Source organism: Heptranchias perlo, chromosome 1 (assembly GCF_035084215.1).
Source record: "Heptranchias perlo isolate sHepPer1 chromosome 1, sHepPer1.hap1, whole genome shotgun sequence".
Lineage (NCBI taxonomy): Eukaryota > Metazoa > Chordata > Chondrichthyes > Hexanchiformes > Hexanchidae > Heptranchias > Heptranchias perlo.
Window position 1 is genome coordinate 7,258,509 of NC_090325.1, and position 19,140 is coordinate 7,277,648.

A 19,140-nucleotide genomic window follows, 5' to 3' on the forward strand; every position below is an offset into this window, starting at 1 on the left:
CTGTCACCACTTTACTTTCCACTGACTTCCTGCATCGGTTCCCATCCCCCTGCCACATTAGTTTAAACCCTCCCCAACAGCACTGGCAAACACTCTCCCTCGGACATTGGTTCCAGTCCTGCCCAGATGCAGACCGTCCAATTTGTACTGGTCCCACCTCCCCCAGAACCGGTTCCAATGGCCCAGGAATTTGAATCCCTCCCTCTTGCACCATCTCTCAAGCCACGTATTCATCCTAGCTATCCTGTCATTCCTACTCTGACTAGCCCGTGGCACTAGTAGCAATCCTGAGATTACTACCTTTGAGGTCCTACTTTTTAGTTTAACTCCTGACTCCCTAAATTCAGCTTATAGGACCTCATCCCGTTTTTTACCTATATCGTTGGTACCTATATGCACCACGACAACTGGCTGTTCACCCTCCCCCTCCAGAATGTCCTGCAGCCGCTCCGAGACATCCCTGACCCTTGCACCAGGGAGGCAACATACCATCCTGGAGTAGAGCATTAGAATATAGAATCTTACAGCACAGAAGGAGGCAATTCGGCCCATTGTCCCTGTGTCAGCTCTTTGAAAGAGCTGTCCAATTAGTCCCATTCCCCTGCTCTTTCCCCATAGCCCTGCAAATTTTTCCCCTTTCAAGTAATTATCCAATTCCCTTTTTAAAGTTATTATTGAATCTGCTTCCAATACCCTTCCAGGCAGTGCGTTCCAGATCATAACAATTCACTGCTTTAAAAAAATGTCTCCTCATCTCGCTTCTGGTTCTTTTGCCGATTACCTTAAATCTGTGTCCTCTGATTACCGACACTCCTGCCTGAGTTATCCAGTCACCTACTTGTAGGATACAAGGTTCCTCTCAACCCCAACTACTTTCACTTCATCGATGATGATCCCATTATTCTAATAGACTTGCATAGAATCATAAGTTACAGCACGGAAGGAAACCATTCGGCCTATGGAGTCCCTGTCGGCTCTTTGCAAGAGCAATCCAGCTGGTCCCACACCCCTGCCCTTTCCCTATAGCCCTGCAATTTTTTTCCCTTCAAGTACTTATCCAATTCCCTTTTGAAAGCCACGAGTGAATCTGCCTCCACCACCCCCTCAGGCAGTGCATTCCAGATCCTAACCACTCGCTGTGTTTTTAAAAAAAAGTTTCTCCTCATGTCGCCTTTGGTTCTTTTGCCAATCACCTTAAACCTGTGTCTTCTGGTTCTTGATCCTTCTGCTTCTGGGAACAGTTTCTCTCTACTCTGTCTTGACCCTTCATGATTTTGAATACCTCTATCAAATCTCCTCTCAACCGTCTCTGTTCTAAGGAGAACAACCCCAGCTTCTCCAGTCTATCCACGTAACTGAAGTCCCTCATCCCTGGAACCATTCTAGTAAACCTCTTCTGCACCCTGTCAGGCCTTCGCAACCTTCCTAAATTGCGGTGCCCAGAATTGGTCTAACCAGTGTTTTATAAAGGTTCATGTTGTATAATGTTGTAGAGTATTGGAATATTTGGCGACAATTGCTGCATAATCAGTACGTTTCTTGCCCAGTTACCACTGAAAGGTGTTATACTGAGGTCTATGGCAGTGTGATAACTGGTTTGATTTTCATGTTCCCTTTCCCTTCCTATCACTGAGCTGCTTATCTCCAGCATACCAGATATCTCAGTGTAGGGAAGGTGGGAGTGGGGAAGAAGAGACTTCTGGACAATTATACATCTGCAGTTCACCAGCTCATAGCTTTGGTGGTGGGCTTGGTGTAGGCTATACTTGAGTGGTGATGCTTTGGCTGGGGAGGATAGGTTTACCACACTCTCAAAAACCCATTGTTTTCACGCATATAGATGACTTTTACTTTGTAGATAACTTTCATTATATGGCTATCTACCAGACAGCTTTTCAGATCAGCCATTTTATCTTTTTTTTTAAAAAGTCATTTTAACCTGGCCTCGTCAGTGAATTTGCAAGCCGCGACTTCACTTGTTATTCAAAAATCACTACCAACTTGAAGAATGCATATCAATATTGAAAGATAGGTTTAAATAGAAAACTTTGGATTTGTATGCTCTATATGATAGAGGATTATAATGAGCTTTTGTGATATCCATCTATAATGATTCCATTCCATATACTATTTCCTCCCTTTCACCTCAACCTTTTCACACTATTTTAGTGCGTTTACTTGCCTTGGTTATCGGTATGAATTCTGATTAACTGATGCCTGGAGAAATTGCAGCTGGCTAACTCTGGCAGGCTCTGCTCAGTGATACCATACCCCGATATTTAGATTTGGTCATTAAATGAACCAGCATGTGTATTTAATAGTTAACATTATTTTTGTGGTGGTCCACAGGTAGAAGAGGAATTATGGGAGGAAGAATTCTTGGAGCGTTGTTTTCAGGAGATGCTGGATGAGGAGGACCAGGAATGGTTCATTCCAGAGCGGGATTTGCCAGGCATCAACCAGATGCAACAACAAATGAATGGACTGTCCATAAATGACAGCAGCAAGACAGAGGAGCTTGTGGTAAGGAGCAAAGAATGGTGATGTCGCCCTTCCACAAAAAGTGCCAGCGCATAACACTTCAGTATAAAAAATTCACATTCTGATCACTACTGTATGTCCGGACATTCTTTTTTTCCTTTCCATATGATTGTTAAACAAGTCTGGGTCCAAATTTTCACAGAAGGCAACTTGGTAATTTTGTGTGTTTTAATTTTTATCCTTGGCTTGTGCTAGATTATTCTGACGACAAACATTTTCTTGCGTTTTTATTTTTGTGATAACTGGGCAGCCATGAAATGTGCAACAAAAAAAATAACGTTACAGTACGCACATCAGGATTTTAAACTTTGAAAATCCTATACATGCTTGATTTTTGTGTTGAGGCTTACATTTGGAGGAGGGGAATAGGAATTGACAGTATATTTTTGGGCCTGTAACACCCTGAATTGTAATCCCACTCCCAAGTTCCCAATCTCATCAACGATACTACTGGAGGAAACGGAGAGGAATTCAGATGTTCCCCTACTCTGAGTTGCCTTAGTTTGCTCTTTTACACCTGGCTGCAAATTGCCTGCTCCATCAAGTTGGGATGGTGTATTGTTGGCCTTGTGTATAGACAAATAACTTAAAGAAGGGACAAAATATAAGCATTGAAAGGGGAGGAATAAATGAACAACCATGTTTTTAAATAATATAAAAATGTACAACTTTCACGGTAGCAGAGTAGAACATGTGGAGTGTTGATACTGCAGTTCAGGGTTTTGGTTACCATTTGCGACTTCAAAAAATGCAATACGTTTTCAGTTGTGCTGCTCTGAGGAGATGAAGTGTGACGGTTGGGTGCCTCCTTACACAAAAAGAAGGGAGAGGAATCGATAAACGGGTCACCCAGAGTTGCTGTCTCATACCCCCTAGCAATTTGTTTCACAGCAACCAGCATTCCATGCCTTCTGCCCTGTACGATCAGCTGAACGAAGGCTCATAGTGCAAGAAGACACAAACCAAACCAAAGCGTGTCAATTTAAGCTTGGAAGACTGAAGTGCCCAAACAATTTAAATGTAATTATATAGAGGGTGATTAATGTGCAGTGTCGACTGTCCTGGGAGGCACTGGATAGTGTGGATCAACTTGAGCGAGAATTGGATAAATGCTTGAGGGCATGAGCGATTGAGAGATAATTAGTGTTTGGGACCAGCTAAATGGACTGCCTAGTCTTTTCCGGTCCAGTACTTTCCTAAGTATGCTGTGCATTGTTTTTTTTGCCAATTTTCCTCCTCTTCCCTCTATTCCCCTTGATGGGTATGTTTGGATGATCTAATTGAGGTGTTTAAAATGATAAAGGGCTTCGATAGAGTAGATACAGAGAAGCTATTTCCTCTGCAGGGGGAATCCAGAATGAGGGGGCACAATCTTAAAATTAGAGCTAGGCCGTTCAGGAGTGAAATCAGGAAGCATTTTTTCACACAAAGGATAGTGGAAATCTGGAACTCTCTTTCCCCAAAAGACTATGGATGCTGGGGGTCAGTTGAAATTTTCAGGATTGAGAGCAATAGCTTTTTGTTCGATAAGGGATATGGAGCAATGGCATATAAATGTAGCTGAGGTACAGATCAGCCATGATCTGATTGAATGGTGGAACAGGCTCGAGGGGCTGAATGGCCTACTCCTGTTCTTATGTTTCCATGGGTGCCAAGTATCCTCTGTCACCTCGCATGAGAAGCTATTTTTCATGTGGGAGCCCCCCGTTAAGTCTCAACAAGCTGTTCGATCCTCAGGTATCACAGCTGTGCCAGATCCTGTCCTCACTTAACGTGCACACATTCACTTTCCAGCAGGGCACAACTGAATAGCAGTCGGCTCCATCGGGAGCCCTTGGTGAACTTTTTCCTCTTCATAGTTCAGGGTGTTGTTGCGAAGCTGTTTGTTGTAGTTTATCCTTTTTTTCTTTGTCTTTTGTGACTGTATAACCCAAATATGTCTTTTTATTTTTCTTCTTTCTTCCCTCTAGAGTAAAAGTACTCTGAATCCCGATGCCAAGGAATTTGTTCCTGGAGTGAAGTACTGAAATTCTGAGAGTCTTGCAGGCTACCCTCTGCTGGAGGAAGCAACAAAAAAAATACAATTTCTGAACACTGTGAAGCGAGTCACTTTTTAAGAGGGCCTATTTGTTATAGATACTATTGGATTACCCACCCTCTCCCTCTCCCCAATCTAAGACTTGTTTAGATTTAATGTTTTTTTTTGGCTTGGTTCGGCTTCATTGCAAAAATAGCTCAGCCCTTTCACACTTTCCGACGCGTGCAAGGCCAAGCCGGCATACCCTTGCTGGTGTACGGTATTTCCGTCTGCCCCATATCACAATGGGTCTGTTACTTAGAACAACTTGTTTCATGGCTTGGCGAGTGGGGAAGGAGGTGAATTGAACGCGATGCCAGAACTTGCTCAGTTTAGGGTACTTTGTGTCTCCTGAAAGATGAATTTAAAGTGACAGTATCCTTTTTAAAAAAAAACAAAATTGGCTTAAGCGAAATAACAAAAGCACTTTGCCAAAAAAAAATTGATTCTAAAAGAATTGAATAGCTACAAACTGCTGGAACCCAACACACACAACCTTTGGTTATTTTGCTGCCTGATTATAAACTTCCCTCTCTTCCCTGCTACGAGAGCCTTACAAAGGGGGGGATGTAGAAGAGCTATAACAGAATACAGTATTACCGCTACCATTACAGGTGGTCAATTTTATGGTCTACAAGATTTTCCTTCTAAGATAACATTGAAACAAGCAGTAAAGGGAACTAGCTGTAGAGGCTAAATATGTTACAATGCATATTGTAATGTTTTATATATACAGTATATGTATCTTTTGGGGTTTTTTTTTTGAAGTGCAACCCAAATTGGCTAGCTTAAAAAAAAATATGGGATGCTATTTGGCTAGAACGAGGTTGTGTGGGGAAATCCTTTCCTGACGAAAAATTGGGTTGCACTTTTCACGCTTGGGGGTGGGGGCCGTGATGAAAAGCAGCCCAAGGTACAGAGTCCACAAGTGTTCAGCAAAGAGCTTTTTATCCGGCAAACATCTGACCTGGTGATCCAGCTCACTTCAGTTTTCGCAAAAACCTCCATCGCTTGTGTCTGTCTCGATGGTGAAAATGGCACCGCTGTTCCAGCCTCTCTCTCTCTCTCTCTCTCTCCCTCCCTCTCCCTGGGAAGAAGATGATGCTCCTTTCAAGGCTCGGATTTGTTTTTCTTTGTTAGTCTTGAGGGCAAATGAGTGCAAAAAAAAGTACTGGAAAGTAGATTTTTATTTTAAGAAAACAATAAGGTACTTGGCTACTCTTCTAAAGCTTTGGTCAGTGGAATGTTGGGAAGTTCAAGGGTTGAATGTGGTTTTTAAAAAGATCATGAATAAATTCTTTGGGTGATGGAGATGTACAGGTTCAGGACCTGGTGGTATAAAAGTGGTTTGGCAGATACCCTGATTTAAGTATGGTTGCCACTTTTTTTTTGCACATTGTGTTTTAGTGGGAAGGAATGGAATTGTAGCTTAAGTTCTGAAGCTCACTTTGTTAATTAAATTCACTTTAAGTTCCTGATAATCCATCACAAGGCACAGAAATAAGTGTGGGAGAGACTTCCAATTTGAAAAACATATTTCCAGTGCCCTTTTGTGAAAGTTTCTAATTAGTCCAGTCCAGCATCAGTTTGGTGGGGGGAGTGGGGCAACCTTAGTCTTTACGGCAGTGCTGTCTATGGTCATTGATTTATGCATTTTTGGAGCTGAGGAAATGCTCTCCAGTGGGTGAAATTGAGTATTGCAGTATTACAATTTTCTATGAATTTGACACTTTTTGTGCAGGTCAGACTTCTCTTTTCCTAACCCTCTTCGCTTAAAACCATGCAGGTCCTGAACTGGTGGAGTTTTCAGTACTCATAGGTTTTCAGATATTGAAGTTGCTGTATTTCTTCCTGAGCCTTGTGTCAGCTTATATTAACAAAAATGTGTTTTATTCCTTACTAATAATTTAATCCTATATTTTTCCCCATTCAAAATCTTCAAAAATGTTTTTATTGCACCAATTTTCTTTTGCAACTAACTGTTATCATAAACTTTTGTCGATAGTTTTTTGTGGCTGCATTGTGTTGAGAGGACCTCAAACCTCTAGGATGAAATCACTACTGAGAAATGCTTTTGCGATTTCCATGATAATTGATTGCATACTAACAGTTCTTTACTCTCTCCTCTGTTCCACCCACCTCTGTGGTTCTGAATTTGCAGAGATTGTGGAAATTCCATTGTAGTTGCTTCAATAAACAAGGAACATTTTTTTACGTGCTGTTATACAGTATATCAGATTGTGGCATAATGCATCTATTTATGGCTTCCTCACTGCCCTATTAAACAGCAACACTTCAATGCAGTCATTAATGAGTCTTATAAATATCTTCTGTATAATGTATCCCTCACTGTAACACTTTATTACAAACTAACTTTTTTATAAATTGGGTGGATGATATTATGGTATCATTCTGACAACCAGCTCTTGGCCCTTAAAGATGAAAGAATGTTTTGAAGTGACACTTTTTTTCCCCCACAGCCCTACCACACGCACTTGTTTGGTGGCTGATTTCTGGGAGTTTTTTTGCTCAAGGTGGAGATTAGCGCTTGGAGAAATGGAACACTTCTACTTTCACCATCCCATGTCAGCATGTGGGCCAGATACACCTCTCTGCACTTCAGTTACAGCATGCCTTAATTAGAGCAATACCCACCCTGCTGTGCACCAGCGTGACATTCCCCTTCCCCAAACTTGTCCTTGTGGCCCCTCTGAGTGAGATTGCCAGTTGCTACTGAAATGCAGTCACTTTTGTGCTGCAGACTTGCCTACCAGAAACCCAGTTGAGACTGCCCCAAACTTATTTTGTTTAGGACCTTTTAATTCGGAGCAGGGACTTCAATCCCATCAATCTCGATTGGAAGCTACGTTCTGGGAGCAAAGAATGAGTTTTGCTCTCCTGATGGCCCAGTGAATTAAAGGCGCTGCTCGGTGTACTAAATGATGCAGACCAAGAGGCCCTAGATTCGATTCTCGATGCATGCCAAGTTAGCTGATCTCAGCAGACAGTGTAGCAATGGAGAGGTGGTGCTGTTGGCTCTGCACTCCTGGACTAAGGAAGGAAAGATCAATATGGGATCCATCTCTGTCCACTGATGGAAAAGTGCATATTTGTGAATGGTTGGATGAAGCGTGATCAGGTTCAGCTGTGCTGACCTCCACAGTTGAATAGTCTGCTGCTGCTTGATGTTGGGCGTTTATAGGAAGAATGGTCAATTGAGGTACTTGAGGGCTGCCGGCACCTACGGACTATATTCCAGCATGAGTCAGTGCCTTCAGGAGAGGAGGTGATTAAAAAAAAATTTGAATGGGGTGGTGGGGTGTTTAGGAGGGGGAAATTCTGATATGACAACTTGTCTCTTAGTTGGCAAATTCTCCATTTTAATATCTTTGTCTTTTTAAAAAAACTAACCTCGGTTTAAATATTGGGTTTTATTATTTTTCTGGAGCTGCTAATTTTAGTCAATACTGTTTATTTCACTCTGCCTATTTGTCTTCCCAAAAGGAGAAAAATGGAGCATTACCGACGTTTGTCCTGTTATGGTTTATTCCAATATATTGTCACAATCATGAACGTTCAGGGAAAAACAATTCATCACAATGCATTGTCTGAATTTTGGTGTTGAAGGTTAGAAAAGAATTTTAATCAGACACTGTCTGCAGGGAAACAGGGTGCCACACTTGAAACTAGGTTAGTGTACGTTGTTTAAAACAACGTGTAGCAACCATCCCTCCCCTCTTTCTCCCCCCGCCCCACCCCCCCACCATCTTGAATCTTTAATTGGGAGACTACCAATTGTGGCCAATTGAGAATTGTCCCAAATTTCTCTGGTGCAGAGAACCAACTGGGAATTGGATCATTGAGATGAATGGAGCAAACCCATATAGCAACAAGGGTATCTTCTCTGAAAGCAGAAGGGTTCAATTTGGCCATATGTTAAGTCTGAAGAGGTCTCTTGGTCATTAAAGATGTTTTAAAAAGGTTTCCGGTAGTCATCCAAAAAATTAAGTCGTTTGCAGACTGTAACTTTAGCCAGGTTTATTTGGATATTTGTTCTTGTGGTTATTTGGATGCTTATTTGTCAAATTGGCAGGTCTTCTCTTTCTGACCCCCACTTTGCTACACCCCTGCATAGCTGCCAACTTAACATCTGTGGAGTAACAAGATTCTGCCTAAGAAAATCAAGTTTTGTACCTCACATGGCCTACACTGCCCCACTACGCAGTTTCATACTTGGGTGCTCCAAGATGTAACCAGATTCTTCTGAGAATTATGGAACTCTTGCACGCTTGTATTCATTAGCTTTTGTATAGTTCCCATTTGTGCCCATGTTTTGAAACCAGAGACAAATCAGCTCTCCATTGAGGGAACCGCCTGTCTCATCCCACACTTGGCCTTCAATTTTCTCTCAAGTTTCAACACGTGCATTTCAAAATTTATGTTTTTAAATTGCAAATAGGTTACAAGTAACTCACCTAGGTTTTAATCTGTCTTGCACCAACGTTATGTTAAGATGCATTATGGTTGAAAGCTTTTTCACTCCTATTCAATACTGTGGTTCATGTACATCACTGCTGACTATTATTTACTGTTTGCACACGCAAGGATTAAGTGATAACCCCCTATCCTAGAGGAGGAGCTGGTGCTATAGAATAGGACAGCGTGTACTGGAGAACTGATGATTAACGGTACACGATATGCATACCAGTTTTGCTTCCTGATTTTTGCAGAAAAAACTTGGGGACTGACGGCAGTTGTTCCATGTATTGCCATTATCCAGGTTACTCCATGCATACAAGATATATTTGTGTGCAGTAATACAGCATTTTCCATCAAGGTTTGTCTGCATGTGGAAGAAAAACCGGAGTAAACTCAAACACAGGACCGTTGGAATTGTCAGGAGAGTGTTGAAGTTCCGAGGCTCTTGTAGCCTCTGGCTCGACATTTCGAAATTCTGCGGTGTAAATGGAATAATTAGCAGTGGTGCTAGAATTCTGGTCCCTTTCCCCTTTGTGTTAGCTTACTGACTACATTTTTATTTTTAAATTGCATTTTGCTTAGGACAATGGGCACTTAAGACATTTAAGGGAAAGGGGAAAGAGTAGAAAGAGTTTGAAACATATAAGATTGAGGGGGCTTGACAGGGTAGGTGCTGAGAGATTTTTTTCCCCTAGCTAGAGAGCCTGGAACTAGGGGGCATTGTCTCAAGATAAGGGGTCGGCCATTCAAGACTGAGATGAGGAGGAATTTCTTTATGCAGAGGGCTGTGAATTCTCTACCCCAGAGAGTTGTGGATGCTGAGTCATTGAGTGTATCCAAGGGTGAGATGGATAGATTTTTGGACTCTAGGAGAATCGAGGGATATGGGGATCAGGTGGGAAAGTGGAGTTGTGGTTGAAGATCAGCCATGATCTGATTGAATGGTGGAGCAGGCTTGAGGGGCTGTATGGTCTACTCCTGCTCCTATTTCTTATGTTTTTATGTCGAGAAAGTATTTTTGTTCGTTGCTGGAGGACCACCTTTGGAAAACCTCCATTTTTGCATTTGGTGATTAATTACAATGTTTCCTACATTACAACAGTGACTGCACTTCAAAAATACTTCATCAGCTGTAAAGCGCTTTGGGATGTCCTGAAAGGCACTATATAAATACTTTTTTCTCTCTCTTGCTGTCTTGCTCTCTTTCCCTCTCTTTCTCTTTTTTCCTCTCTCTCTCTCTCTCATGTCAAAATTATTACAAACCAATCATGGTCAAAAAAGGGGGGAAACTGAAGAATCATCCTGTTAAACAGTACATAAGCTTGTAAAACCAAAATATTTAAGTTTTAATATGGAAAACCTCAGTTGAATATAGGAACATGTGTGTGATTTATTTTGTTCATTTTTTGGAATGGTCCAGCACTACCCACTATGCACATGGGGCAGGGTAACGTCCCATGATTTAACTGATTTTTGTTTTCCCATAAGCTCCGTTTCGCTTGCGCTGAGGCTCAATATCTTCAAATCCAATTCTATTGAAAGACCAGCTTGGATGGTGAGGATTTAACTGAGATGGCATTTGGTAAATTGAACCCTGGGAACCCTATTAGCTGAGGTGCACGGATATTAAAGTGCAGTACAAGCCTGGCTTCCCCAAATGGCTCCTAGACATCTACCAATGACGCTCCGTAACTAATTTCTGGGAGGTGAACTGGGGGACCTTGTATCTCAAATCTCCCCCCCCCCCCCCCCCCCCCTTCCCTTCCTGGGAATTATCCAGGATCTATTCGAGCATGAATTTCCCTTCGGCCTTGCCCCTCTCCCTGTTCAGGATCTTAAATTTCTGCTGTGTATCACTGGCAGTGGGTTCTTGCCCCAAAAATTTCAGTTACACAGTATCATTGTTGCCATTTTGCTACTTGGTAGTTAATGGGTTGGATCACTCCTGGGGTAAAATCCGTTTAAACCACAGTTGCCAGCACATTTCTGTATTAATACCATTTCTGTATTAAAAATTGAGTTCTCAGCATTTTGTCGAGACGAGGGCATTATCCGATTGTGTTTGCGGATGTATCGCCTTTGTTTATTGTTAATTATCTGACACAAGTGTGGAATAAACTTTGTAATTTACAGTTTTGTTTAGTCTGTTTTTCTTGAATTGTTTATAGAAAGAATGAACTTTTGCAGGAACAAAACTAACAATTGCCGATGTCAAGAAGACGATCATAGAATTACATAGAATGTACAGCACAGAAACGGGCCATTCGGCCCAACTGGTCCATGCCGATGTTTATGCTCCACAGGAGCATCTTCCAACCCTGCTTCATCTAACGCTATCAGCATATCCTTCTATTCCTTTCTCCCTCATTTATCTAGCATCCCCTTAAATGCATCTATTCTAGTCACCTCAACTATTCCTTGTGGTATCGAGTTCCACATTCTAACCACTCTCTGGGTATAGAAGTTTCTCGTGCATTCCCTACTGGATTTATTAGTAACTATCTTATATTTATGGCCCCTAGTTTTGATTCCCCCCTCCCCCACAAGTGGAAATATCTTCTCTAGGATTATGATAGGATAGAAATAAAGACCTCTATCAGGTAAGATCATTACTACACCAATTACAAATCCAATCACGAACAATTAGCAAACAAGGTCTTTTGCTATTGTGAATGGAATCCTGTTTATTTGTATTGTCAGTGTTGTATATTCAGTAGGTGTCTTCATCCCCTGGTACCCATTTATGTGTTTGCAGGTGCTTGGTATACTTGTAGAACAGGTAAGTATGTGTTTTCTGCTTCCCCTCTCTTCGAGATTGAAAATGCTATGTAAACTTGTGTATTGTCCTGTCCCTTCCTCTGAAGTGCCATTTTTCTGCTATTCCATATAATTTTCTTTGGTCAGGGGCTGGCTGTGAGGTTGAAAATTTTGGCTGAAGGATTTGGACTACCCACTCCAGGTTACCATGATGCACTGCCTGGTGAGATAACACAATGGCCAAGACGAAAGGTGAAGAACATAAGCAGGAGTAGGCCATACAGTCCCTCAAGCCTGCTCTGCCATTCAATAACATCAATCAATAAGTTTAATTCACAGCCACTTTTCCAGGAAAGCCCCACCCATGAAGAAGTTCTGCTCTTCTCTCTGACGGGATTCCTATTTGTCTCTTTTACCTTGTTCACCTTCATTGCTCTCTGGTTCCCTTCTCGTATTTGATCAGGTTTCTACTAAAACTTGCTTTCACAGCCACATCTTTTTCCTCAGCAACTGTTTCCAGCTATACGCTACATGGTTTCCAACTTAAATTCTACCTGTCATGTTTCGGATCCACCCGTGATTACAGATATCTCCATGATATTCAGCGTTCCTCGAACCACCGCTCTCGCCGCTTCCTGAGATCCTCGCTCACGCCGTGCGCTGCCACATGCAGGCTCTCGACCTCTCTCCAGCAGCACCGACTCGCTCTATTTGAGTTGTCCTGTTCCGCAGCTCCATTTCATCCTTCGCCTCATCCGACTCTTCAACAAAAAGCTTTTCTTCTTCCTTTCAGGTGTCAAGGACCGCAAGTTTCAACAACTCAAGATACCAACTGCTTTCCCTTCACTTTCCTCTGACCCGATCCCTCCCTCCAATCTCACCCTTTGTCGTGTTTTCACTATCCTCTCTGACCCCGAATGATAGATCCTCAGCATAGGCCTTAGCTTCATTCCCTTACGCCCCCACCTCAATAAATTTAGAGCTCGACACGATGCTGAGCTCTTCTTCCTTTGCCTTCGCACCCACTTCTTTGGCCAGGAGTCTTCCCCCCCCCCCCACCCCCCACAACACAGCGGACCCTTTCTGCTGGCTTCAGAATTCTTGTTCCACCTGGACCCCTCCCTCTAGCCTCTTACCCTCTCGATCTTTTAATTGCGAACTGCCAGTGTGACGTCAGCTGTGTCGATTTCTCTGCTCCCCTCACTCACTCTCACCTCCCTCCCTCTGAACTTGCAGCACTCCATTCTCTCAGATCCAACCCTGACATTGTCATTAAACCTGCTGACAGGTGGCGTTGTGTGGTGAACAGAGCTCTACCTTGTGGAGGCTGAACGCCAACTCTCCAACACTTCGTCCTACCTCCCCCTGGACCATGATCCCACCACCGAACATCAAGCCATAGTTTCCCAGACCATCACTGACCTCATCTGCTCTGGAGATCTTCCCCCCACATGGCCTCCAACCTCCAACCCCCAACCCTGCACAGCCCTCTTCTACCTCCATCCCAAGATTCACAAACAGGACTGTCCTGGGAGACCCATCGTTTCAGCCTGTTCTTGCCCCACGGAACTTATTTCCTCCTATCTCGACTTTTTTCTCCCCTTGTCCAGTCTCTTCTGACGCCCTCCGCCACTTTAACAGTTTCCAGTTCCCGGGCCCTAACTATCTCCTTTTCACCATGGTCGTCCAGTCCCTCTAAACCTCCATTTCCCACCAGGATGGCATGTGGGCACTCCGCTTCTTCCTTGAAAGGAGGCCCAACCAGTCCCCATCCACCACCACCACTCTCCTCCGCCTGGCTAAACTTGTTCTTACGTTGAACAACTTCTCCTTTGACTCCACTCACTTCCTCCAAATAAAAGGTGTTGCAATGGGAACCCGTGAGGGTCCCAGCTATGCCTGCCTTTTTGTGGGATAGGTGGAACGTTCCTTGTTCCAGTCCTACTCCGGTCCCCTCCCTCACCTCTTTTTCCGGTACATTGATGACTATATTGGTGCTGCTTCCTGCTCTTGTCCCGAACTGGAAAATTTCATCAACTTTGCTTCCAATTTCCACCCTTCCCTTGCCTTCACATGGTCCATCTCTGACTTTTCCCTTCCTTTCCTCGACTTCTCTATCTCCATTTCTGGGGCTAGGCTATCAACCAATATCTATTATAAGCCCACTGACTCCCACAGCTACCGTGATTACACTTCCTCCCACCCTGTTTCCTGTATGGACTCTATTCATTTCTCCGTCTCCATCGCATCTGTTCTGACGATACCACCTTCCACACCAGTGCTTCCAATATGTCTTCCTTTTCCTCAACCGAGGATTCCCCTCCACTGTAGTTGATAGGATCCTTGACCGTGTCCGTCCTATTTCCCGCACTTCTGCCCTCACCCCTTCCCTTTCCTCCCAGAACCATGATAAGGTTCCTCTTTCCTCATCTTCCACCCACTAGCCTCCGCCATTTCCACCACCTCCAGTGCGATCCCGCCACCAAACACATTTTCCCCCCTCCTCCCCTTTCAGCATTCCGAAAGGACTGCTCCTTCCGTGACACCCTGGTCCACTCTTCCATCACCCCCAACACCTGCTCTCCTCTCCACAGCACCATCCCGTGCGAGCGCAGCAGATACAACACCTGCCCTTTCACCTCCTCCCTTCCCACTGTCCAGGGCCCCGAACACTCCTTCCAGGTGAAACAGCAGTTTACTTGATACTTCTTTCAATTTAGTATACTGTATTCGCTGCTCACAATGCGGTCTGCTGTACACTGGGGAGACCAAATGCAGATTGGGTGATCACTTTGCTGCACACCCCTGCTCTGTCCGCAAGTGTGACCCTGACCTGTGGGTCGTTTGCTATTTTACTTCTCTGTCCCACTCCCACTCTGACCTCTACACTGTTCTAATGAAGCTCTAGGATTAGCACCTCATCTTTCGTTTAGGCACTTCACAACCCTCCGGACTCTACGTTGATTTCAATAACTTCAGACCATACCCACTGCTCCCATTTTTTTCAGACAGCAAGTGCTGGTAATGATTCTGCTGTTGCCATTCACAGCTACTCCAGACACATCTTTCGTTTCTTATCCTGTCCCATTATCAGCCTCCTTGCCTTGCACCATCATCCCTTTTGTTATTTAATCACTCTTGTCCTCTACCTTATCACAGACCTTTCCTTTTGTTCTTTCCTCCCCTGCAACCCCCCCCCCTCCCCCGCCCAAAACCACTTTCCCTGGCTCTGTATTTGCTTAAAAACTTTAACTCTAACATCTTCCAGTTTTGACGCAAAGTCTTTGACCTGAAACATTAACTCTGTTTCTTTCTCTGCAGATACTGCCTCACTTGATGAGCTTTTCCAGCATTTTCTGTTTTTATATTGAGAATTGGGTTCACTTTCTACACCATGCCAACATTGCATTTACCCTTTTCACAGAGGAACCAATGTTCTGAGTGACTGTCAACTTTATGCTGTTATGGATTGTTATGTGCTAACAAAGAACTAGATTAAGTATCTTAAATTTGTTGCATTTAAATTGGCAAAGACAAACTTTCATCTTAAATGTCTGTACTGCAATCAAACTAAGCTGAGGCAAAAGTTGAATCTTTCAGCGGATGTATCCAAGGTACAAATGATATAAACTAGCATTAGCATAAGCAAAAGGGGGTGGAAGGAGCACCCTGAAATTCTGCGGAGTTGAGAGGTTATATAATTAAGAACTGAACATAGCTACTCTTGCTGCCGGCAATGCCTCGATTTTAAAATTCTCATCCTTGTTTTCAAATCCGTCTATGGCCTCTTCCCTTCCTATCTCTGTGTAACCTCCTCCAGCCCTACAACCCTCCGAGATATCTACGCTCCTCCAATTCTGACCTCTTGCGCATCCCTGATTTTCATCGCTCCACCATTGGCAGCCGTACATCCAGCTACTGAGCCCCAAGCTCTGGAATTCCCTCCTTAAACCTCTCTACCTCTGTGTCCTCCTTTTTAAAAAGCTCCTTAAAACCTACCTCTTCGACCAAGCTTTTGGTCGCCTGTCCTAATAGCTGCTTGAGTGGCTCGGTGTCAAATGCTGTTTGATAATGCTCCTGTGAAGCGCCTTAGGTTGTTTCACTGCGTTAAAGGCGCCACATAAATGCAAGTTGTCAGCTCAATCTGCTTGTGTTGTGATTGGGATCAGGAGTTGGCCCAGAGAGCTTCATGTGAGGGTAAATGTTACTGCCCTGCTGAATGAGTACCTTTGCCATGTTAAGCTCCATGCAAGACTCTCAAGATGAAGGCATATTGGACCACCTGGTAACATAGTTAGATCACCAGTTCAGTGCGGTGCCACCAGTCCTTTTTGGAGAAAATCAAAGATAAAAGTAGAAAACCTCAATTATAATAAGTTGACCTGCCCTAGATGCAGCATTTACAGCAGCTCAGATTAACTCTCCATCTTGTGAAAATGTCCCTTGTTACTATGCAAGTGTACCCTGCCTAACTTTTTTTTTTGAGAGGGTGCTGTGATGCACATAGCCGAATGGCTATGTAACAATAGATGGGAGGAAAGGGAGGCCCAACTCGTGCTTTAATCAACGATGCTGGTCATGGCTGGTGGCTTGTTAAGCCCAATGCTTGACATTTATTCCTATTTTTAAAAACATTAACTTGACCATCAGTCGAACCTGCCTGTAAATATGGAGGAATTGAGTGGTTTGGTGAATTTGTCAGGAAGGTAACACATTCACAGTGGTTTTGCTTTAATGCAATGCCGTCGACTGCATATTCAGGGTGACCCCAGAGTTTCTCATACTCACATAATATTGAGGGTAAATGCTGACGTGGACTGGCTGGGCTGAATATCCTGTTTCCATGTTATAACTTCTATATATTTCTGTCTCCAGAGGCCTGGTCATATATGTATGTTAGTTACAACACAGAAATGGGCCATTGAGCCCAACTTGTCCATGCCGGCATTTACTCTCCACACGAGCAAATCGTCCTAATCCCATTTACCTGCCCTGTTCCATTTAAAGGCAGGTCGTTCTAACTAACTTGATTGAATTTTTTGAGCAGGTAACAAGGAGGGTCGATGAGGGTAACGCGTTTGATGTAGTGTACGTGGATTTTAGCAAGGCTTTTGACAAGGTCCCACATGGCAGGCTGGTCAAAAAAGTAAAAGCCCATGGGATCCAAGGAAAAGTGGCAAATTGGATCCAAAATTGGCTCAGTGGCAGGAAGCAAAGGGTAATGGTGTTTTTGCGACTGGAAAGCTGTTTCCAGTGGGGTCCTGCACGACTCTGAACTAGGTCCCTTGCTTTTTTGTGGTATAAATGATTTGGACTTGAATGTGAGGGGCTTGATCAAGAAATTTGCAGATGATATAAAGATTGGCTGTGTAGTTGATAGTGAGGAGGAAAGCTGTAGACTGCAGGAAGGTATCAATGCACTGGGCAGAAAAGTGGCAAATGGAATTCAATCCAGATAAGTGTGAGGTAATGCATTTGGGGAGGGCAAACAAGGCAAGGGAGTACACAATAAGTGGGAGGATACTGAGAGGTGTACAGGACAAAGGGACCTTGGAATGTATGTCCACAGATCCCTGAAGGTAGCAGGACAGGTAGATAAGGTGGTTAAGAAGACATACGGGATACTTTCCTTTATTAGCCGAGTTATAGAATATAAGAGCAGGGAGGTTATGCTAGAACTGTATAAAACAATGGTTAGGCCACAGCTTGAGTACTGCGTACTGTTCTGGTCACCACATTACAGGAAGGATGTGATTGCACTAGAGAGGGTACAGAGGAGATTTATGAGGATGTTGCCAGGGCTGGAGAATTTTAGCTATGAGAAAAGATTGGATAGGCTAGGGTTGTTTTCTTTGGAACAAAGGAGGCTGAGGGTTGATTTAATTGAGGTGTTTAAAATTATGACGGGACTAGATAGGTTCTCCCTATCCACGCTATTTCCCTTTAGCAGAGGGGTCAGTGACCAGGGGGAATAGATTTAAAATAATTAGAAGAATTAGAGGGGAGCTAAGGAGAAATTTTTTCACCCAGAGGGTGGTGGGGGTCTGGAACTCACTGCCTGTAAGGATGGTAGAGGCAGAAACCCTCAACTCATTTAAAAAGTACTTGGATGCGTACTTGAAGTGCCGTAACCTACAGGGCTACGGACCCAAGTGCTGGAAAGTGGGATTAAGCTGGATAGCTCTTTTTCAGCCGGCACCGACACGATGGGCTGAATAGCCTCCTTCTGTGCCATGACTTTCTATAATTCTATGATTGTTCCCATAGCCCTTCATCCATCTATCTAATCTAATTTTGAGTGTTGACATAGTTCCTGCCTCAATCACTAACCCTGAAAGTGAATGTCACAGCTTTGCAACTTTTCTTTATTCATTCTCTGGATGTAGATGTCACTGGCAAGGCCGGCATCTATTGCCCTGATTGATACAACTGAGGTGGCTTGCTAAGCCACTTCAGGGGGCAGTTAAGAGTCAACTATATTGGTGTGGGGCTGGAGTCACATATAGGGCGGACCGGGTAAGGACAGCAGATTTCCTTCTCTAAAGGACATTCAGGAACCAGTTGGGTTTTTACAACAATCCGACAGTGTCACGGTCACTATTACTGCTTCTGTGTTAAAATTCTAAAACTGCCATGGTGGGATTTAAACTCGTGTTCTCTGGATTTGGTCCAGGCCTCTGAATTACTAGTCCAGTAACAAACACTACACTACTGTAATCCTGCTAACACTCGACAAAGATGTTTCTCTTGCTCTCTGTTCTAAATCTCATACGTTTAATCTTGTATCTGTGGCCCTTTGTTCTAGGCCCTTGAACTATTAGAAACAGTCTGCTTCTCCAGCCCCTATCGCATAATTTTAAATACTTCTGTCATATCACCCCTATGATCTGTGTTCTAACAAAAAAAAAAGCAAGAAATTTTCCAAGTCGGTCTTTGTATTATTTCCACATACCAGGCAGTATCCAAGTGCTTTTTGTGTTCTCCCCTCTCTAAAACCTCAGTGTTACTTATAGCATGGAGCCCAATTCTGAACACAGTACTCTTAACTGAGGATATTATTAAGGTTTAATACAGGCTCATCGTTACCTCTTGGCTTTTATATTGTTTATCTCTTGTGATAAAACCTAGAATTCCATTACCTTTTTTTTTAAACAGCCATATCAACCTGAGAAGCTGCCTCCAAGAGACTCCTTGGCATCAGAAGCGCATTTTTGTGGGGCCTCGTTATCTGCCGTTGAATCTCCATTTAAGACCGAAGTTTTAGAATTGAATTCTCTCCTTTTAGC

The 19,140-nt window shown here is 43.4% G+C and overlaps 1 protein-coding gene across 5 annotated transcripts in view; it reads left to right on the forward strand.

The window, feature by feature from the left end:
• Positions 1-11,229, forward strand: part of LOC137313832 (polyadenylate-binding protein-interacting protein 2-like) — a 79,058-nt gene extending 67,829 nt beyond the window's left edge. For all 5 annotated transcript variants that reach the window (XM_067979751.1, XM_067979608.1, XM_067979651.1 and 2 more), the window contains 2 exons: positions 2,350-2,523; positions 4,512-11,229. In XM_067979751.1, the coding sequence (XP_067835852.1) occupies positions 2,350-2,523; positions 4,512-4,568 (231 nt within the window). In that variant the 3' untranslated portion in view covers positions 4,569-11,229. The remainder of the gene's footprint in view (positions 1-2,349; positions 2,524-4,511) is intronic.
• Positions 11,230-19,140: the final 7,911 nt, after the last annotated feature.